The sequence below is a fragment of the Solenopsis invicta genome, chromosome 9 (assembly GCF_016802725.1).
Source record: "Solenopsis invicta isolate M01_SB chromosome 9, UNIL_Sinv_3.0, whole genome shotgun sequence".
Classification (NCBI taxonomy): domain Eukaryota; kingdom Metazoa; phylum Arthropoda; class Insecta; order Hymenoptera; family Formicidae; genus Solenopsis; species Solenopsis invicta.
Genome location: NC_052672.1, coordinates 14,117,312 through 14,140,928, shown reverse-complemented (window position 1 = coordinate 14,140,928; position 23,617 = coordinate 14,117,312). Strand labels below are relative to the sequence as shown.

The following is a 23,617-nucleotide window of genomic DNA, read 5'->3' as shown; positions in this document are numbered from 1 at the left end:
TATTGTTATATTATTATTTTTCATTTTTTTTATTAACATTTTAATTTTTTTTTATTGCTATCATCGATACGCTCAAGCGTCCATAATTTTAAATTCCAACAAATATATAGCGTTATTTAAATTTTTATTGATTTTCTTCCAAAGCACGATACTCGTTGCTAGATGTCTTTAGCATTTTTTTTTGTTCTTAAATAAAAACGAGCAAGGATATGTATTCATATTACGTCCTTAGGAAGAACATACTTGAAATCTACACCTCCTTAAAGTAGTACAGTTCCAACTTAAACGAACAATGGAATAATAAGTACTTACTACTGATGGGTTTCGAATGTACAAGTTGACTAAGCCGAAATTTTTAAGGCGCAGTAAGACGGTGAGCGAATAAAATTATTTCACGCCTGTACTTAATCGACTGAACATTTAACACCTTTTCAAATATTGCTCGATTCTATTTTTATAAATACTTTTTACACTTGAGCCAACTTAATTCATTATATTTACGATTTGAGATGGAAAAAGAATTTGTTAGATGAGGTCGTAAAGCCACATGAAATTTAAATACAAACAAAGGCCTGAAGTTCAAAATACAAAAGGCAAGGAGAGTCTAGTGTGGACGACTAAACTAGTACGTGCTAGATTCGTATTTGCCTTTTTTATGTGTTTGTATTGAAATTTGTTAGCATCACGTATCGTCAGACTTGTAGCAGAGCTACCTAACATAAAAGTTTAAAGATTTAGTTTATGGATGAAAAAAAAAGAAAATGAAAGAGGGAGGGGAGGGGGGAAGCAGCCGTCATGACACTGCCGTAAAAATTTCCCATATTCCTAGCGTTAAGACCTAAGTTTATATGTACAAATGGATAGACTTTATCAGTACTGAGCATAGTAGCGTACATTACATGTTATTAATGTTAGAATACTGTACAACGATAGCACTTTCGTGAGAATTAAAGATTCGTATTGACTAGAAAATGAAATCTTATTAAACAGACAAAAGTGACGCGATTATACATTCGAATTGAAGAGCAGAGCGAAATTATCAATCTTGATTATCTGAAGAAAACAAACCTAACACTTATATGTCAATTATACATCTCGTGCTCGTTTGGCATTCGCTCGAAGACGTCCGTTATCGCCACTGCTTTCGTCTGGATAACAGATTATGCGCGATTAAAGTTCGGGAGATCATTTTCGATCACTGCACAGAGAAAAATAATTTACTAGCATAGCAGATTTTATGCTTATGTAGCAAAATCTATTAATTATTTGTGAACAGCAAAGAGTTAAGAATATTAGTTGCTATTTGTTAAATATAAGCTTACTCAAAACAACAAATTATTCTGCAGTAAGATTAAGATCATTGAATCACAGGTTTAAACCCATTTATATGAGCAGTAGTATTTTTGTTGTAATAGCAAAAGTATATTTGCTCAAAATAAGTATATCAGTTTATCAACGAATTAAATCTAATTGTAAAGAAATACATTCAGCAAATATTTTTACAATATTTTTGCAACAAAACAGATTTTGCTCGAATAAGTTCTAAAATTTTTATTGATTCAAACTAAATTTTTTTGCTGCTTCTACAAATATACAATAATAAAGATAATTTTACTACAACAGCAAAATTATTTTTCTCCGTGTGTGGATCTTTACATTCGGCGTGCGATTTTTTGTTTGTCATGTTTTCTGCGCAAGGAAGGAGACGCGAGATCCAGCGTCTCCAATACACGTATGTCTAAAACTAACGATTGTACATTTCCGGAGAATCTGATTTCGCGCGAGGCGTCATGCCCGGCGAGTACGATCCCGTATAACGCTTCGTCCTACTCGGAATATTCCCGATGACGTTGTTCACGTTCAAGAGATTAGCCGTCCATTCCGTATCACAGTTAACCAAGATTACTTATACACCAGGTCGATAGTCCGCTATTATATTCTTCAGGAACGTGTAAATATCCTTGAAGGTTGGTCGCGATGTCTCGTCTCTTCTCCAACATGAGCACATCATCCGATAGACCTCCTCCGGACACATTGTTGGTTTCGGGAGAAATACCTAAAATACAAATATTTAAAGTCAAACAGCAAATAATAAGTAAAATGCTTTTAGTTGCGGCTCTTACAAAATGTAAATTATAATTATGCTAATGCTCTATTATTTTTAATAATTATTCTTAATAAATATACGATTTTATGCGATGTATACGTTTGATTGTATAAGCTACTTTGCAATTTAGCTATTTTGTAATGTGTTAAAATTCCATTATCAAGCAAGATTCAATGATTAATCGAAGAACTCGGAAATGATTAATCTTAAAGCGACTGCCGCCAATCTCTCAGATAAGATGCCTACTTGCAGTTCCGCTCCGTAATACATATGCTCGGCGTTCTGAATAACTTGATCATTTGACAGATGTTGAAAAGGCTTTTCTCTAGCCAGGCTCATTACTTCCCAGAGTGTCACGGCAAAAGACCATATGCTACTCGAACATGTATACCTATCCTGAAATTTAAATATTCATGTCTTGTTGTTGTTTGCTGTCGTTGCGAAACGCTACTTTAATGATGCAAAATATTTAATAAATTTTAATGACGCAAAATATTTAAACTGGAAAACTTTGTTTTTAAAGTATGTCGTTGCAGCAAATGAGCAATACATATACATGGTAGATTAAAATCTTAACTTGGTTTAAAACTGACATAATTAAAAAAAGTTTTTCAGTTTGAATGTTTTGCATCATTAAAATTTTGTATTATTTTTGATGCAACGACAATTTTAGTGTAACGATTTAGTTTACTGATTGTAGAGGAATAAAAATATCACTATTTTTTTTTACTCAGTTTAATACATTTTTATCAGAATTTTTTTTTGCAGAGAACTAAAAAATGATAGCGTCTGAACTATAAATAGAAGGAAAATACTTTGGTATAGAATATTGCAACATAATTTTGATAAAGAAAACTGAAACCTGAAAAAGACATTTGAAAAAGAGAAAATTACTTACCAACAGAATGCTTTCCCACGGTAACCATCTGATCGGTGCGGGTGGTCTACCTCCTATATCGCTGTAATCTTTCTTGTAAAGATCGCTGCACATAGCTATATCGGTCACTTTCACGGTGTAAGAACGACCTACCAGACAATTTCTGGCTGCCAAGTCTTTGTGCACCAGATTCTTCGATTCAAGAAATCTCATTCCCGATGCTATCTGTGTCCCCATGTACAGCAGGCAACTTTGACTGAAAATAGTCAAGTAAATTTTATATACGCGAAAAATATTTGTGAAGCAAACAATGTAGATACTATCTAAACTTTGATAGTTAACTGCTAAATATGAATTATTCCAAAGATTTTACCTAAGAGCTTTTAGATTGCAATTTGGCCTGAGAGTTCCCGTGAGCGGTACACTGTATTGAAGATAATGAGCGAGATCACCGAGTTCTGTATACTCGATAATCGTCCATGGCACTGGCTCAACAGTGCAGACCCCTAATACACGTGCCACATTCGGATCGGATAAACACGATAGAAATTGCACTTCCCTCATCTGGTCTGCTGCGTTGTTAGCACGAATGTCGCTGGTACATAAGGGTACGCGAGCAACGACTAATCTAGGAGCTCCAGATACGATCTCGTCTAGACCAACAGTTTCACATATTATAGCCTGCAAATTGTACAAACAATTAGCATATCTAATATGTGGATACATATAGATAGTAGATACGTAGATAATACATAGATTTTTTGGTATTTTCCATTAGAATTATTCTTCATCTCAATGAAGAGACTAATCAAATAGATGAAAATATCTACAAAAGTATCGAGTTTAAAGTTTGACGATAGGCGATAGTAAACAATTTTCTTATCGGTTTTTTTAATTATCAGTTTGGCGTTCAACGTTCAAAAGATATGAATAAATATGTTGTTTATACTGATGTGTGAATCAAGATTTTTTTTACGTCAAATCTAATCGAATCGAATCGAACTGAATTAAATCGAATCGATTAATTGAAACACAACTTTTAATTAATTTTAATATTATTATTAGGTTAAATTTTAATGCATAGATAATTACAATAGAATTCTATAGGAAAAAAAACAACATTGATTACATAATATAAAGTCATTTTGAATGTGATTTTATAAGATTGTTATATGTGATTTGTATTTAAATCTTTTGGATTCGAAATTTTGAAATAGTTCGCACATCTCTATTATTTGCACATATTCAAGAAATTACGTAATATTATCAGAAAGAAAAGCAAGTACATATTGGGATTGCAGGGTACACATATGGTGTATCCTGAAGATAAATATGTAAATTACATTTCGCCACCGCCCGCAACTGCCATTAAGTGCAAGTGAAGCCAGAAATGCGCATCCGTTATAAGCTGCGGGCATATTTATACATGTCGTATTCTGAGTGCGTAATTAACTAAGATCACATTTTTCCACGCTTTTTTTTTATTAACATTTACATTCTTTTTTATTGCGATGCCATGTTGAAAGAAGATGCACATTTTGCGACGTGCACAGCGGCTAAGAAAATAGAAACGAAATGTTTTTTAAGCGTCATGTTTTTTTTAAACTTCTGTCAAATTGTTTTTTAAATGACTTCCATTGAAATGTTTTTTAAATAACTTCTATTGAATTTGCACATTGTTTATCTAAGTTTTCGTAGAGGACAGCGTACCTCTCCTATGGTTCTCGAGCCAAGTTTCTCTGTCGTTCGTAGGCACTGACGTGGTATATTAGTTGGCTCTATTTCCTTGCACTTGTACGGTTTGTTCATGCTGGGTGCGATGTTCCAACTGACGACAGGTGCTGGTATCTGTAATTGAGTGATATTTTTTAATTGTCTGTGATTGTTATATTCTTTGTTATATTCGTTATTTCTGTTTTTCTATTCCCTATTTCTTCTCACTGTCGAAACAAATTCTTTGCGACAAGCTAGACGAATCGATGTAAATTGCACTTTGATATTGAAAAAGTAAGATGGTTTAAAAGTAGCGGCAGGTTTGATTTCCAATTCCGTGATGTGATGTACTTTTACTTTGCCCTCGCGCGGCGCAATCAGTCAAATGCATCGTCAAATTGTACGCGTACGATATACAACTAATGTGTACCTTGTGCTTCTCCTTTGGCGCTGTATGCCAGCGTTTCGAGTGAACCTGATCGACGTCCCTTTGGTGATTGGGCGTAACCGCGATATTGAGTTTCCTAGTTGGACTGCTATAACTTTGAAGGGTTCTATAATGTTGGGAGTGACGAGCCGGCGAGTTAGTCGGCGATGAGGAACAGCTGGATGGACCGACCGCGGATTCTGGTCTCGCGTCCAGCCGTACGTTCTCCTCCGATATTTCTATGTTCTTGAAATCCTTCGGGGATTCTGAAAAATACCACTGTTTCACTTTCCGTTTCTTTCTTGGTAACAATGGCTGCTTTTAGTTATTCTCGACATTATTCTCACTTGCGATTAGTACGATAACGCTAACGCTTACTCACCAGAATTGGCTACGATCGCGTATGTGGATTTGTATTGCGGACTGACGAGCGGAGAGTTAAATTGCTCCATCGTAAGTGATTCATGCATGCTGACGTCTTCCGGTACGTCAGGTGAAACATGATTGGCTGTTTCCGCTGCCAGCATCCCACCGGGTGTTAAGTTTAAAAGAAGACCCTGTAAATAGTATATTGTGTTTATTTCGAGCTCCATCTTAGTTATTTGCTTCTGAGCTTAATTAAACTTAATTCGCCTTACCTTCATATTTATGGCGAAACCAAATGGATTTTTTAACACCGTCGGGGAGCTCTGCAGCTTTTGTCGTCGATTTAAAAATAGGATAATGAAGAAGACTAACAGGAGCAGCAGTATAATTGCAGTTAGAACACCTATCAGTACCTCCAGATATTCTTGGCCATCTCCTGGTGCTGTAACTATGTAAATTTATAGGGATACACGAAATACGTGACGTCACTGCTACATTGAATAACATGGCCAAATAATTTTTTTTTGCTTTAATACACATTTTTTTCTATTTTTAAATTTGGACTATATTTTTTTCAAGCTAATAACTGAAGTTCAAAAACTCTTTCTGGAAAACCATTTTAGCGTTCATGAAAGAAGTTACGTTTCTTTTCTCTACAACCGTTATTAGTTTACATCGCAAAAAACCATCCTTTGTCGTACAATGTCCGTGCCAAGTGCCCCGAAGCTATGGCAGGACGACTGCAATTTTTTTGCGATGAAAACAAATAAGTTGGTCGAAAGTGCTTGCGTGACGATCAAGATCCGTCCAGCGATTTTTCCTCGATTAAGTGAAGAATAGGCCAAGCGAATGATCGTTAAAAAAACTGTAGCGAATGACTACTACAACACCAATTTTGCACTTAATTCAAAAAAGAATCGCCGTAAGGGAGTGCCAATGCGGACGAGAAAATCTGGATTTCAAATGACGCTTCCTCTCGGTCGTATAACGCGTTTAGAAAAAGAAAATTGTCCCAAGAGAAGCGCGGAAACGCTTTTAATTCCCACTTTTATGCTCACCTTCTTCGTTCGCTCGTTTTCCTCATTTCTTGCTTCTTTCGCGGTTCTGTCCTTTCTTTTTGAGGGAACAACGGATAACGGTATTAAGAGATAAAATTGTATGCCATGAATCCGACGTTATGGGCATGTATAGCGTTTGAATCTGTTATTATCGTCTATCTTTTTTTTATCCTATTATGTTTGATTCTGATTTTTCAACGTGACGCGATTGTTTACCCACACACCTACGGCTAATTATACTTTTTCGATCGAGCAACGGCAGACAGCTTATCGTTGCTTACCGTTGCTTTATTTGCAGTCATGTATTGAAACGTATTTAGCGGATTTTATATCGCCCGTATTGGATGATAGGATTTTGGAACGTTATTTTGGTGCAGCACTATTGCATCCGAATCGATTATCTTTGTTCTGCTCTCATATTTTTTTTTTTTTATTTATCTCTTATTCAATCTCATATTTATTTATTTTTTTTATTTTCTTTAACTCATAGACCTGAAGACTATTATAAATTTTAAAGAGAGACTTTTTAGCAATTAATTTTTCAAGAATCTTTTCAATCTATCGACTAAAATAAGGCAAGAGAGAAAATAAATAATTTGTAGAATGATACATTTTTAAGTCATTCGTTTTTGACTTTGTGAGCAAGACATTAATTTCGTTTTAATATTTTTGTACTGTTAATTCTCACGAGATACGAACGGTTGATATTTTAAGTGCGATCACAGGTTTAAAACCGTTCCCTAATTTTAAATCATTTTATGATATATCACCTATCTCTATTTCTATATTTTTTCATTTTCTTTAATAAATAATTACATTTGGTTCTTTATTTGCAATCGAAAACAGAAAATATTTAATCAAGAGAATAATCAAGGGAGGATGAAGAGAATAAAGCATTCGGCATTTGCACAGTCTATCAGAGATATGTAATTATGGAGCCGAACTTCTCTCCGTTCGGGTTTCCCCTCTCTTAGCTGCCTTATTTCGTTCATCCTTTCATGACTCTAATCTTCCAGTCTGTTGAATCAGATGTTAGCTATAATCCGCATAATCGATCGCGCGAATATCGGCGCTTGAATTATGAAAGCGCTGTGCTTTCTTTAGTTTCCCCGCTCGTGAACTACGTAAAAAATTGCGTGCAGGAACTATATTAGGTACGGCACTACCAACGACCGCGTCCCTTTGAATTCAGACCACCGTAAAGCGGACGCTCGGTTTACATGTTGTTTTTAGTTACTACGTTTTTTACCCTTTGTCACCCTTCCCTCGCGTCGCGCGCCGTCTTTTTTAGCGCGCGTGCTGCATTTGCGCGGTCGGGCGATTTTGCGGCTGCTTTATTTGAGGACCCATTCGCGTTTCTTTTATTTATAATGTAGAACCAGGAAAGTGCTCAGTCTATTTTTTCGACTGGCACGGTGAGGGTGGATAGGATTCGCGGGTGGCGGGGGTATATCGCAGAGTCGTAATTATGCCGCGGTCGAGTATTCTTCCCAACATCCTCCCGTGTCCCCATTTATCTGCTGCACTTCCTGTTATCTATATCTTCCTCACCCCCATCTCCGTGTTATAAGTTTTTACCATTTTTTACTCTCATTTCTCGTCCTCCTTTCGTAACGTAATATAACTCCTCCGTATTCATGCACGCTTCTCTATCTATCCGGGCGACAAATTATGTTCTATATATTTTTTGTTCTAACGGTCGACGCGTATTCTGTACGCTTTTATCATACGTTTCGAGACATATCGCGTGAAGGAAAAAAAAGACCTAATGTAATTATTCGTTGTTGGTATTGGAGAAAGTGGTGGCTTAGATTAAAACTATCCGTGTTGTATAGGAACACGTTTTCAGTAAAAATACTTCAATACATCATCATGGACTTGGCCGCCTACATATTATATTGTTATCGATATTTCTTACTTCCATTTACTCTTCTTTACTCTGCGGCTTTTAATTTTTCATCTGGATAAGCAATTCCTTTGATTATATTCAATGATTCAAGCGGAAAATGTATATTTTTAATTTGTTTTACGGCTTGGAAAGTGCAGCGTAGGATTTGTTGTTGGCACAAACTATGAGATATACGTAATTATGCCAGAGTCGACCTTACTTTTCTTTTCCTGTTTTCTTCTTTCCTCAAATGCGCTACCTCTTAACCCGACTAATTGTTTACGTTACGAGGAAGTTGCTACGTGAATTATAAAGTGCAACCGCATCTCTTTCTCTTCTATGTCGGACAATGACTTTTCCTAATCGCATCTTCTTCTTGGCAAAGAATAATGGCCCCGTTTCGCTAACAAAGTTAGCTGAATAAATGTCGCGTATTTTCAAAGTGGACTGAATACGCACGTTACGGAAAATTTTAAGATTACGCAATAGTAAATATAATTTTATATCAAAAGATAGTATGGCAACAAGTAAAGGTTCAAAACAACATTGGACGGAATGAAAAACATCGAGAATGTCAAAGTAAGAAAAGACTTATTTGAAGTAAAGTTTTAAAATCAAATATACTTTATCAAATCAAATACGATAAATATTCAATTAAGCTAATGCAAAGTTACTGGCTAATTAGAACTTGATGAAAACTTATCTTCGTTATGAATTTTTTAGTCGTTAATTAAGATGTTAATTTAATTTTTAAATGCAGTTAAAACTAAGAAGAAAAGTATAATGTAATATTGATAAGAAAATATAAATGTTAAAACAGAAGCAGCGGTAAATAATCAAACAATGATCGCTTTTATATGCAACGTATAATAATTTATCCAATAATTATAGATGAAATTGAATTTTAAACGTCATTTTTAACTAGTTAATTTAATGTCAGAATTAAATGATTTCTTAAATAATCGCTTGTGTAAGTAAAGCATTATTACGTAACAAGAGATACTTGAGATTGGTGCGCGAATAAAACGTGAAGTATTAAATGTATGAAGTACTTTCATGAATCTCTGGAGCCGCCCTATTTAGAGACATGCAGCGCGAGAAATGAAAAGTTTCTAGTAGCCGATGCTTAATTAGAACGAGATTGATACGAATTAAATGCCACTCTCGGCAAGTTACTTACTCGTTTGTAAGTTGAGATCCACTTCGGGGTTGACTGGAATCTCCCGGTTGCTGAACTCGGACGCCGCTTCTTCCGTAGTGTTTTCGTAGGGATTTGCTGAAAGGAAAATGGCTGTAGCTAACTCGAATCCACATGGAAAATTTCTAAAATTTACGAGGGAGATGTTTTTAAACGCGAATTATGAAAATGACGAAAGGCGCTATTATAATATTTACTGTTTGTTTTGAAATTTGTACATTAATGATATCATCATTTTAATTGTAGATATTAAAATCCATATTTCGTTAAATAGAAAGAAAAACATTGCTATACGTATGTGAATATAAGCGTATTTCACACAATTTTTACTATCGCAAACGAGGAATTAAAAACGAGAAATATAAAAAGATTTTATGTCGGTTATTATCGCATATTTCTGTACTCGAAGAATATTCTCGTACATATTCCACACACACATTCGGATAAAGATTTAAATGTGATCACCGTGTACGTTCAATATCGTTAATTCAAACGATCATTAGTGCGATAAAATTTTAAAAATGTGATCGTAGATATTCGAGATGAAGATGTGATGGCTATTAAAGGGAAGGTAATTGAAGCTAGCGAATGCATGCGGAGTAGAGCAAGATAATCCAATGGATAATTATAACTTCGTTCATTACAACATTTCTTGAAGTATCACGATCTGCGAATTACAGTTAAGTATGCGCTCATCTGTTTGCGCAAGTTTTGTTTGTCGTTTAAGTCAGTATTTAGGTCAGGCAATATGCAAGATGTCCAAAGAAACCCGCGGGAAATCTAAAAGAACGTGACAAATTTTTTTTTTTCGCAGAAAAAAACACCGAAAGTAACATAAAAATAAAAAAAATGTTATCTCCTCTTCCGGAAAATGAGATACGGGAAACTCACTTGCGTCGAATGTCACTTCGCCGATTATGATCCATCGCGCAGCGAAATACAGATGTAATTTGAGAAGTTTTCCGCGCCGTTCGTGTAGACCGATTGAAACGTTTCGGGCGTTTTCCAGTACGACATCCGGGATGTAGGAATAAGGCAAGAACTCGTCTTCATAGGTCTCGCCATCAATGCTGAACCATATCTCCGCCTTCGAAAATACCTGTTGTGCAAACCAAACTGGCATTGAAATGTACGTTCTCTTTGAAATTTAATGGACAAGAAAGATATCCTATTCAATGTTTGTTAAATGGTCAAGTTATTTGGAAATAAAATTATCACATAAGATAATTTTAAGGAAGCATAAATTTTAAACAAAACATATTATGTTATAAAGGAATAATAATTATTTACACAATTAATAATATTATTCTATTTCTAAAATGCACAGCAAGAATAATTTCTGTGTACTACTTTTATATAAAGGGGACACAATGTCTGCCATATTCTGGAAAAATGGATACTCGCGATGCGCTTAAACTTGTTTTTGTCGTGTAGTTACATTCGTTTTTATTGTATGGTCGATGCACTTTGATATATAGGCAAAAACTCTTTTGTGTTATAAACCGTATGAGGGCATTGACATCAAAAAATATACATACACGACGATAACTATCGCTATGTAATCGACAAATCGTTAATCATGTCATTTATGATACATGTTGCGAACTGATATCTACAAATGACATCTGTAATATAGAAGAGACAATATTTCTTGCCATGGATATTCTGTTTCATCTTCGAGGATATCTGATTGGCATTTCTTGATTGACATATTCATAATGACATGAAACGCAATTGTTTCATTTTGACATACAGTGTGACCAAAAGCAGTAATTATTATTTAAATCCTGTTAATGACATTGCTTTCATTATAATGGATAATGTGAATGAATGTGTCAAATTTCGATCATGTTTTGTAAATGTTTTATTAGTTAGCACTGTGCATAAAGCTCGTGTTTCAAAATTAGAAATTATGAGAAGAGACAGAGTTTCCAAAATATATTTAGAAAGCTCATGTTAATCAACAAAAATATGCATTGTTATGAAATTAGTGATTTATTTTATATAACCGCGATTTAATATATTCAATTTTTCTATTTTGCATAAAAGAAGGTTCAAGAAAGTACATGAGTAGTAAATACGTTACACAAAAGTGAGTTGAAGATTACCTGTACGTCCCGTGAGAAATAATTGTTGGTATAAATGTGTACCGCTTCGAACACCATTATGGCTTCAAACTCGAAGATGAGCTCCACGAAGTTCTCTTGGAAAGTGTCACGAAGCCAAGCAACCCAGCCCGTGCCTGTAGCAAACGAAGAAGAAACTTTTATACAAAACGCAATGAATTGCACTTACTTTGTTGCGGTTCTCTATTGCAGCAAACAAATATATTGTAATTGTTATAAAGGTTTATACGTGTAGTGGTAATTTCAGGAATTTATTGAAGATAGAGCGTGGGAGAGGATAAAGTTTCAGAAGAAATTTATAATCGCGAAAGACAAACTCTTTTTATTTCAATATCACGCGATAAAGTTACGAAACGCGGTTATAATAAAGTGAGACGCTGTTGACAATGAAATTTATATTGAAGTATTTGCATTAACTCGTACATATATATATAAAATACAAGGTTTGTAAACCTTTTTAAAATAAAAAGATATCATTTTGTTGCAATCATTTTACTAGCGAAATTTACTAGAGATATCTTTATCTGTGTTCCGCTATTTAACGCTCCCGCACGTGTTCACCCACCGATTACCTTTTCCATTTCCCATGTCCAGCCTGTAATTATCCACGCCGACCTCGCCATCGATTAGACAACCTAAACCATCGGTCAGCAAGTTGCCCTCTTTCTTACCGTCGTACGAGATGTCACTAAACTCCTCCAGAGAAGCATCTGGTATAGTGTAGCTCATGACACCGCCTGAAACAGACGAAAGTTTTCGCGTGACGACCCACTGTGCACAACAGTAGTTTTCTTTTAAAACACACTCGTCTCTCAAACTTGTACGTTACACCTGACTTTGTAGCACTATTAGCTGTGTTTTATCTTTAGTTGGCACTTTTTTCTTTTTCTTTTTCTTTTCTTTTTTTTTTTTTTTTTAATAATTGCGTTGCTTTCAAATTAAGAAAAATTTTCAAGTAAAAGTGTATGAAGTAGTTTGTTTAAAATAACGAAGATTTTATTAAAGCAGAAAATATCTAGATAAAAATAATTACAATGTTGCATGCATTTTCAATTAGGATATTTTTTCTCGTACAGACATACTCTTATTAATTAGTATTACAACGGTTGGGAGTAAAAATTATTTTGCGAATTTTCATATTATCTCACTGAAATTTACCGTGTATTTCGCAAACAGCAGCACTTTGCTCCAGTTCCCGGATACACTTCGAAAATGAAGTGGCGCTGCTTAATAACATGCCGTGAAGGGCGGTGGCGGAGAAGGCGCTTAGTTAAAATTAATCAATTAAAATTAATTAAAACGACTTGGTCGGTGGCGGCGGACGGCGTCCGCAACGCGGACGGACGGTTGGATTTTCGTAGCGGGAAAATTAATAACGGACCGCAAAAATGGCGCGGTGCGCCCACTTTGCCATGTCGTGTTCAAAATCGCTTAACTACTCTTAATATTTCACGGTATATACGGCTCGCGGCCGGCCGTCGTTGTCACGCGATGTGGTCAAGCCAGTTTTGGTCAACGTACCTTTGCCTGATTCCGTGTCACGTGGATGACGCCGAGGTAATAATTTTACTTAGAACAACGTAACGCCTCGTCGCCACGCGGTTGCTCTGCGACTGGCGGCTACCACACCGTATAGGAATTGTAGGATCGTACATATCAAAATAAGAGACCGACCCCATTCTCGAATAAATGATCGTCCGTTTAATCAAGATATTTGCGCGCTTTCAAGGAAAAGAGAGAAAAAATACATAGGAGTTAAAGGACGTGATAAGATTTTAGTGCACAGCTGCGAAGTATGTACATTACATTCGTTAAGAAAAATAACGCAGTCGGGATACGTAGATACGTTCGGAATTGTACAGGTTCCGTGCAATGGCGTTCACAATAAGGGAATAAATGGCGAGTCAAATTAATCCGCAATTGAACGCAACGAAGTAACCTCTTGGCGTGCGCTCTTTACGTGCTCGAGAATCGTTCGTGTAAACTGGTGAACATTTCACCGATGTGTCGCTGATATTCCTGCCATTTTTTGAAGGTACGCATTAAAGGACGCCGTATTTCAGCACGCGTCAGAAACATTGCTCTTACAGGGACTCTACTCTGTAATCTGGCAATCCACTAATCTAATCTACACTGGCAATCTCCTTCCCGTCTGCGGCTTGAAATTATTGCGAATTTTCATTGGAATTGTTAGAGCAATTTCCCAGCAGAGCGCAATTCTTAACAAGTCTCGCGTTAATGTAACTTTTCGCTGGCACGTGTAGAGAAATATTAACGACTAGAAATATCAACGATTAAATAGGCTATTGGTAGTAGAGTTTTTTACCTGCTCTATAGTTATAATTAATTTCTATATATTTTATTTAGCATGACAAATATCTTCAAATTTTTATCTTAATTTTAATAATAGATCTTACAAATAACAAAATTATAAAAATACTTGTTATTTACTTCACACTTTCATTTTAACATTATTTATAATTAGATTTCAGCATAAAGTTCTACGTTAAATAGAAAGTTTAAAGTTGATTAAAATATGCAAATTTGATCTGTTTGTTTAGTTCTAAAGTGTACAGTCAGCGAAAAATCTATCTTTTTCACAATCTGCAGTTTACGTTAAGACGTGATATTCTGAACGCGTGATATTCTGAACAACGCTGAATTTGCAACATATAATTTCTCATATATACAGATATCGTTCAAACAACCATGAGTAACGCTGTGCTTTAATAAATGATACGTTGGTTGCACTGCGCTCTATCAACTCAGGCTTAGCACACTTGTATTCTGTCAGACCGCGAATGTCAATACCAGGAGGACAATGTCGTGGATTCTGTATCGCGTTGACCGAGTAGGCCGTGTTGCCTGCGATCCGGGGGTAATCGTTCGTGTTCACCGGCTCGGGGCAGGGCATCAACGTTGTTTTAACCCGCTGCCGTGCACGGCCGCCATAAATCCGACATACCCGCCCAGTCGGGCTCGATCTCACACGCTCCGAATACTTCTTATAACGCGAAAGCTCTCATGTCGCCGTTTTACGGGCTCCGCGCCGCAGCGCTAGCCGTACATACGTCATCGAACATGTGCGGCCTCGTTGTTGTCGGACATCAGCGACCCAGAAAAATAATTCATGCAAATATCTTTTTCCTGGTTAGATGCTGATAATAAGAGGATGCAGACTTTGTCAGGTTTATGAAAGATTACTTCAGCTTTTGTAGTAGATAGCATCATATATTAATTATGTATATGCTGTTTCAAGCGGAACAATATAAGTTTTTTTCTAAAATTCAATATTAAAACGTTAATAGAGTTTAATTTCATGCTTAAGGTATATTTTCTTAGCCACGATTAATTTGCTTTTCACATTTTAAAAAACAGGCATGGTCATTTAATACATAATGAAGAAGCTCCTTTTTTGTTTAATGTTTTTATGTGTTTTCTGTTTTACTTTGCTTTGTTTAATATTACTGCTTGGATTGATTGCACGGTTTTTTTTTCGTGTAAAGTGTAGTCATATTTTGACAATGCACAGCTATACTTTTGTTGTTGTCACCTTTTAACGAGAAATTCTCCATCGGACTTTTCTCTGTTTTATTATTTCAAGCTAACGAGAAAACGCATATAAAGATATTTGTTCATGTAGATGTAGATAATTGATTAAATAAATATTAAGAATGTTTAAATATCGTTGAACGTATCAATAAGAATCGAACTCAAAGATTGCTTACTCAAAAAGAGAGTAAATTTCTATTTATTTTTTGCTATATTTACTATAATTTGATTAGTGAACGAATGTTTATTAATGCATAATACATATTTCTTTTATTTAATATTTATATAACCCCATCCCTGGCGCTTTGTTAGAACTTATATAAAATTGTATCTTGAATTTAGGGGTCCGGTAAGTAACGTGGACGAGAAAAGAAACTGTATGCAAATTTATGTAAATAGCATTGTGGTATAACGCGCAGCATGTTTGTTATATTTAACACACGCACCTGTATATAAATTATGAGAACGGGCTTTGTACGCGTCACGAATACTTAACATTCGTTTGTTAGATCAACTTTGTTAGATCAAAACTAGAGACTCGGAAAGAAAATAAATTGAAATGTTAGCATGCCCCAGATATTAATCAGATTTAAAATGAAAACTAGAGATATTAGAGGAATTTTGCTTAATACGAAGATAGTGGGAGAAATCAAAAGAATTACGAGACTTTACTTATACATCTTTTTCATAATATTTATCATTTTAATTCGGAAATTAGACAACAAAAAGAATTACTTTACAGATAATTATTTAAATTAATTATTAATTATTGAGTAGCAATAAAAATAGTAATGAAAGTAATACGATTTTTTTTCTTCATGTATGTACATATATATCGATCTTTTTATTTTTTCTTGTTCACTCAGCTTTCTTGAGAAAATCGTCTATGCATTTAGAATAACACTCGAGAAAATCGAGAGAAGTCGGGGAATTCTCAAATTTTCTTAGCAAGTCTGTTATTGCCTCGGCGTAACGTGCATTCATACTACACGAGCGCTAACGGTGCATTGATTATATAAGAGACATTAAGTACTAGAACTAGGTCGAAAACAAATGTACGAAGCCGACCTGGCAATGAGATCGTCCGTATAACGCTGTTACGAACGTTAATAGGACCTAGCACTATAGTTAGAATCAACGGCACCCTGCCTTCGCGCAGTCGTCTCAACAGCGTCTCGGCAAATTGAATGAAATTGCAATTTGGAAATTAATCGTCAGATGTCCACTCGTGCAACATCGTCGCGTAGCCATGTGTAGCGTGACTGCATATGTGATTTTAATTTCAAATATATTCGCGATTTTAAATATTTCTAATTAAACTGATATAAGCATGTTGAAATGAGAAATGTATTTGTGGACTATATTTAATGCTGTTTTTGTTTTATTTGCGCTTATTTGTTAGTAACGCACTCTCATATTTTAACACTCATGAATTAATAATAATATTCGATGCGAATTACGTCAGTTATGCCATTTTCAATAATAATTTGATTATATAATATCCAAATGAGTTTCCTATGAATAGCAATCGGTTTGTACGCAAAAATTTATCTGACGGGAGATGATGGCCAATGAAAATGTTTGCTTGTCCGCGTAAGAGAATTTTCGATGAACACATTACCGACAATTATCGTCATTGTGCCAATTGTGTCTAAATTTACCCACTTTATTTTATGAAAGGTATATTATGAAATATGTTTATTTAAATAATATAGATAAAGTTGTATATATATTTAACTTTATTCATTCTATCTGTATTTAGTTTAACGAAGTACTAGAGGCAGCTAAAACTACAATTAAAAATACAATTAAAAAAAGGACAGATGATTTTTTTTATACAGCAATAAGGCGCAAATAAATTAAAATAAATTGAGTTTTTTTTGTACGAGATTTTATTTCTGAGAGAGAAAAAATCGAATTTGAAGATTACGAAATCAATAACAAATTGTTAATTTAAAAATTACATGTCGTATATTATAATACTTACTCGTATCTCGGCATCCTTTGAGCTCGATGCGAAGACAAACCGTACGTCTGTGTTCCGAGTGTGGTAGAATCCGGATTTGACTGGCGAAGATCGGTGGAATAAAATTGTGCGATACAATGGTGGAAGTGTCGCTATTGCCAGTGAAAACCTATGAATCAGTGTCATATATATTAATAAAATAGCAAACGCGAAAAAACGAAATTAGACAGTGGCAGTTTTACGCGTCAATAATAATGCAAAATTTGATATTTGACTAACAATGTCACCACGGAAAATACGGAATTTTTTTTTTTTATTCAGCGTTGATGAGGAAGATTGATTTTTTTTCAAGCGACTGTAGATTCAGCGATATGACTTTTATTGTGAATACTACATAGCATAATGCGATTTAACGGTAATGGACATTCCGTGCGGAAATTTCCCGGTACTTATAGACATCTCAATTTTGAAATCAGTTAATGTAGTACTGACGAGTGTGTATATGCGCGTGTAAATGTGCCGCACCATTAATATTCCTGGATGGAAATATTTGAATATACGTCTGGTATCAATGACAATCGCTTTATCTCAGTCATAATACGTTGCGTTAAATACGAATTTTTCGTCAAAATTCCGTGTCAGTCAATTTCCGTGGAATTGACATTTAACGTAACGAGACATTTGTGATTTACGCGAAAGTCAATTACCCACAAAACTTATTTGTGGTACCACGCTTCAACTCGTTTCATCTTAATTTAGTCTCATTATTTATCATGCTATGTGAACGTATGATTAAACGATAAGAGATTACTTGGCGTAAATATAATACAATGACCATATCATTGAATTAGCCGCCGCTTCATTTTACATTTTATAACCAGCCACATTGATATCGTGAATTATTGATAAGAGAGAATTTAACGTTTTATATAATGAAGTAAATGTTGCGCGACACAAGGTATACAAGCATTAAAATACGAGAAAATACAAAGTTATTTGTTTGTCATGAAGCTACACATATAATTATTATCATTTATTTGAACATTTATTACAATATCACGCATCTATAAAAATTACTGTATACAATCGAAAATACATTTACTTTGGGGTTACATCGATAATATATAAATAAAGATTATAATAGAAATATAATAATTCCACGATAGAAATGCAATATTGAGGTCGGCGATGCGTGATTCAATCTTTAAACGATATTCGAAAGTGCGAGAAAAGGAAGGGTCTGATAGAGAGAAAAGGGAGGACTTGGAACGTCTAGCTCTCGAAAAAGGGAAGTTGCACTTTCAGTGACGCTTAACCATACGTTACGGTACGAAGACATTACGTGCAATTCCAGCACAAGAGTAGATCGCTTATCGATTGCCGCTTCTCACTTTCCTGTTTCGCGACTGAATTCTACGAACGATGGAAGGAGGGATTTTGCTGCGCAAAATCGAACTCGATGTTGAGAATATTGCCCGATCAACCGTGAAACAAAAGGATTTTGATGTTACAGTAGGAAGATATGTTTCATTTAAACTGGATACTCCATTGTTTGAGAGATAGTTGGTAAATATTATTGGTTTCCTAGCAATATATACATATATATAACGTATATAAAAAAGTTATATTTCCTACCGTTACACAAATAGAGGTTAAATTACGTATTAATTAAATTATTAATTAAATTATAATTTTGTGAACGTATATTGATAATGAAATTTTGGGATACATATAAATCGCGAAAATTGAACATTTGCTTTCTCAAATTTCTCTTCAAATTTATATTTAAATATTTATGCACAATTCCTGATTTAATAATTCTATAGCGAAACAATTATCTTTTTTTTTCGTTTTCTCTCATTATTCGAATTTTTTTTAATTGTTTAATTTCTCTTTATCTTACGAGGAACTTCAACTTGCGATAAAATTTTCTTACGGATAATTGCCATGGGAAAAGTTCCATCAATTAAGCATCGTTAAGCAAGTGCCAACTTCTAACTGTGACTTTACTAACAAGCAACTTCGACCTCTGCGTTTCAATAGAATAAAATTCCAATTTGACACTAGGCGCGTGGGTGATTCCGATCGGTTTTGTAGTTTTGTTCTACGTATCGTTTACGTACATTTGTTAGAGTTGTTCCAATTGAGACACGGTGTAAACTCTCGATAGCTTGTATACAACACTTCTGCAATCGAACGTTTGTTGTAATCAAACTCCGCAATTGCTCTCTTCTACGCAATACACTATTCAAAGCATAGTTTTCAAAGCATGTACTGTAATATGTTAAGATAAAAATACAGTAATAATACAGTTGTATTAAATTATTTATATTAAAAAACGTTAAAAAGTTATGGAAAAATTAATTATCGCAGAAGTTAGTTAATGGAAACATATTACTTTTACCCATTATTTTATATAAGAACTTCCCTTTTATATTAATTTTCTTTTATATTTAATTTATGGAATAATATATTGTGTCGAGAGTCTGTTCAGTACAAATTAATCGAAGGAGAGGTGTAATGAAAGGGAGCGTTGAACTCGATAAATCGTGCTTTTCGTACAAATATCATCAACAGACGTTCCTGTCTTACCTCTTTGTGGTCCCAACGCTTATATCGGCGCCATCGAGTGAAGCCGGGGCGTCGATATTCTACAGTATAATCCTCGACGTATTCCTGACCGCGGCCGTGATCGAAACGACCCTGTGTCTGCACCCCAGTAACGACGTGAGCATTCTGTAGATCAACTTGAAGCCACTCGCGAACTCCTTTCTCTATTTGGCTTTTTGGACACCAAGCACCGCCGGCAGTCTCCTTCCGGAGTCTATTTAAAATATTATTAATGTGCTAGAGATAATCCCTTTTTATATTAGCTGACAGAAAATTTGTACTTCTTACTTTTTACAAGGGCTATATTTTTTTTGTTACAATAAATTTAATTTTGTTCCGTTTAAAGTTAATATTATCGACTCTTACATCAACTGATGGGTAGAAGCATAATTTCTATTTAAAAACTTGACATTAATGGATCTAATGATAGAAAGGTGATAAATTATTCGCAAGAAGAGATATTTGTAGAAGGACAATTTTGTAAACTGCGATGCATCATTTACGACCGCTAAAAGCACGCGATATTTCTGAATCGGTATACGATACCTTGCAAACGAAGAACTCTGCATAAGAGGGTCGTTAGACTTTTCATTTAAAAAATGCCGCGGAATTATCGTTTTACTGTCTTGCCGAGCGTAAAAAGTCTGCCAATTATATTGTACAATTCAGTTACTATCCTTTCAACTAAGAAGAACAATTCACGAGACCATTTCTAGGTTTTAAGAACTTCCACCTTTTTAAAAGTGTACTTAAACAGTGAATCCGTGATTTACTCGCGCTCCTACTTCTCCGAGCCGTTTCTTCCGCTCACGTTTTCCCTTCCTTCGTCGATTATTTACGTTTGTGTTAAATGGCGTTAATGAAAGTCTTACTACCTCAATCACTTCTGGTCGAGTGGCATCTAGTACTTAATAACAAAGTTAACTTCACCGTAGATCGAGAAGATTCTCGCTTTTTTCCGGCTACCTTCCGCTGACGATTGATTTCCGAGCGGCATTCGTGCCGCATTAATTCATTTACCATTTACAGTTTTTACATAACTTCAACACAAAAGGATTTCATTGTTAAAGTTGAAAAAAAGTTCTTCGTGTAACGTAGCTGATAGAAATTTCATATTATCAAGTAAATTGCGTTCTTATGGAAACTTTGTGCGCGTGAGGAGTGTCAACTAGGTACGAACAAAGCTCTCTATTAATATTGTAAAGCCGCAAACGTGTAGAACGTTTCCTTGCACCATTACATGTAATATTGAACTATTTTTTGTCTTGTTAAAGATTATATTAAAAAATTCAGTGTTGCGAAACTTTAGCCAGACGGTGTATATTGAATCTATATAATATAGATAATTGAATATGTAATACAATCTTATATCTATATAGTATAGATAATTGAATATATAATCTTATTACACAGAAGATCTCTTCACCTATTCATGAACAATATACAGAGATTACACAATAACTGCCTTTGTGTATGCCGTTGTATATACGAGCTTCTCAGACCTCGACGATTTGACGTATTTAAACCTTCCAGGCGGGTGCTCATTTATCTGGCGCGTCTGACGGCTGATCAATGATCACCTTTACCACTGTTTTAATTATCCGCCGTTGGAACGTAATAATCTAACGAAAATCCATTTCTCCATTTACCTGTCGTATATATTTTGTTTAATTACGATGACAAAGCACTCAACTTGTGCATTTTGCAATAAATTTTTATTTCGTTTTAACGAAAAAAAAACTCAATCGATTGTGATATGATGCAACATATTTGTTATATATAACAAATAAAAAATTTAATTTTTTCCACCTATTTTAGTTTATCTGTTTTTAAATTTGAACGAGTCGATTAAATAAAATTGATACACGACGCATTATAAATTTTATAGACCAGCATTATATTACTTCTTTAATTACGATGTAATAATCGAGTTATTATTGTAATTTTCTTAAGCACGTTTACGTAGAAAGTATCGCTTTCAAACGGCGATTGCTTCGCAGAAATGTATTTTATAAAACGTGATTACTCGTAATCGGATTGCGCGTTTGATAGTCACAAGCGCATTAGGCATGTAACTTCAAGGAAATTAGATTTGAATAAGTTAAAATCCCGGTGGGCATTAAATCAATATCACCTCTACTCGGAAAAAGCAAACTTTCGCGACGGGTAGATAGATGAATGGAATCGTTGAGTTATAAACAGAACGCGTGACAGCTGCGTAAAATATAGGGTATTATAGACGCGCGAGGGGAAGCGAGAAATGACGCATGGCGTATCCGTGGATGATGTCAGTGCGTTAAACTCGCGGTCTGATAAACGATTGAACCTACTCCTCTCCAAGTACATTAAAAAAACGTAGAGTATCTTTTAACGTCGCGGAAAGTGGTGGGTCGTAAAAGTAATGTGCTCACCGGCCATTTCGCGGTCCGACGTTCGTCACATACGATGAGGACGCAGTGATAGCTGAATCCGGTATGTCACCCGATTCCATTCCCAAGGACTGGTTGCATGATCCTGAAACATGAAGACACTTTAATGTAATAGATGAGCTAATGACTCTGTTAAATATAATCTTCGTTATTAAATTTTGCAGTGATATCCGATTACTTTCATTCACGCTTTTGAAAACTAATTCGTCGGAATTTATGTTGAATTTTTAAAACCGAATAGATTGGACAATTATTATTTGCGTTGACGTCAAATATTCATTAGAGCAATTTTATGACTAGGCTATTTGAAACGCAAATAACGTTTGTTTATGGATACGTACAATGGAACTTTCGAGGCTCTTCTGACGTTCCATAAAGACGGCGACGCATCTCCTGATGCACTGCCTTTAAAAGACAATGGAGTAAAAGAAACAATAGTGCGTGATATCGCGCACTATTGCGCCAGATAGATAGAACTCTTTAAAGTTGGAGTGTATCCGCAGGAATCACGAACGTAAACAGCAATTACGACGTCGTCGTCGCAATCGTTGTTCGCGAAGTTGGGATAAGTGGCAAATGGCTCGAAGCCTCGAGGCGCATCGCCGCCGGGATATTATCCAATCACTATACTTATTAGTCTTTCACCGATCTCATTCACGTTTCAATTCGCGTTACGTTTACTGTCATTCGGTTGTAATCTTTCCATTAAAGTTTTCGTTAGACAACAAAAAGCTGCGGCGCGCGAACGAAGCTCCGTCCGCCGTTGGAAAACTTCACACTGCCGCGCCAGGATCAATCGCCCTGAATAAATTTGTTTTACGAGATCGAGCGGCGATCCATCTATCTCGCGATTTTATTTGCAATTAGGGAAAGATCAATCCTATGCTATATACAATAACGACATTTGTTTCATCGTACAGAATAAATTCATCCGTTTTTTTGAGAGAAATCTCTTTTCTTCCGAAATTTTTCCGATTAAAAAGCGAAAAGATTACATCTTTCCCATTTATATTATTTATTAGTTACAATTAAAATTACACCCTTGTTACGTCCTTATACTTCCGATGCAATACAAATGCTAGGAAACATTACAGCCGTGCGATTTCTTTTTGGACGTTATACAGTGGCACTTACACATGGAATAACAAATAGCTTGAGGGGATCGGGGAAAACGCGCAGAAATCGTATCTTCTGGTTCTTAAATCAGCGAACAGGAAGAATCGTTCGCGTACGAGCCTGTTCTTATTGGTCTCAAGCAGCGTACAATCGAACGTGAGCGCGCGTATGGTCGATTAAATCT

At 35.2% G+C, this 23,617-nt stretch overlaps 1 protein-coding gene across 2 annotated transcripts in view; it reads right to left on the bottom strand.

The window, feature by feature from the left end:
- LOC105193439 (discoidin domain-containing receptor 2) overlaps positions 1-23,617 on the bottom strand; it is a 76,202-nt gene continuing 52,585 nt past the window's right edge. Inside the window, exons 3-17 of one of the 2 annotated variants that reach the window (XM_026135909.2) lie at positions 22,300-22,402; positions 19,871-20,102; positions 17,300-17,447; positions 12,333-12,497; positions 11,743-11,876; positions 10,526-10,733; positions 9,617-9,712; positions 5,763-5,932; positions 5,507-5,681; positions 5,128-5,390; positions 4,695-4,832; positions 3,358-3,665; positions 3,006-3,240; positions 2,354-2,503; positions 1-2,056 (exon numbers count right to left, since the gene is read on the bottom strand). In XM_026135909.2, the coding sequence (XP_025991694.1) occupies positions 1,907-2,056; positions 2,354-2,503; positions 3,006-3,240; positions 3,358-3,665; positions 4,695-4,832; positions 5,128-5,390; positions 5,507-5,681; positions 5,763-5,932; positions 9,617-9,712; positions 10,526-10,733; positions 11,743-11,876; positions 12,333-12,497; positions 17,300-17,447; positions 19,871-20,102; positions 22,300-22,402 (2,675 nt within the window). In that variant the 3' untranslated portion in view covers positions 1-1,906. Of the gene's footprint in view, positions 2,057-2,353; positions 2,504-3,005; positions 3,241-3,357; positions 3,666-4,694; positions 4,833-5,127; positions 5,391-5,506; positions 5,682-5,762; positions 5,939-9,616; positions 9,713-10,525; positions 10,734-11,742; positions 11,877-12,332; positions 12,498-17,299; positions 17,448-19,870; positions 20,103-22,299; positions 22,403-23,617 lie in introns of both variants that reach the window. The other variant, XM_011157875.3, reaches the window with a different exon arrangement.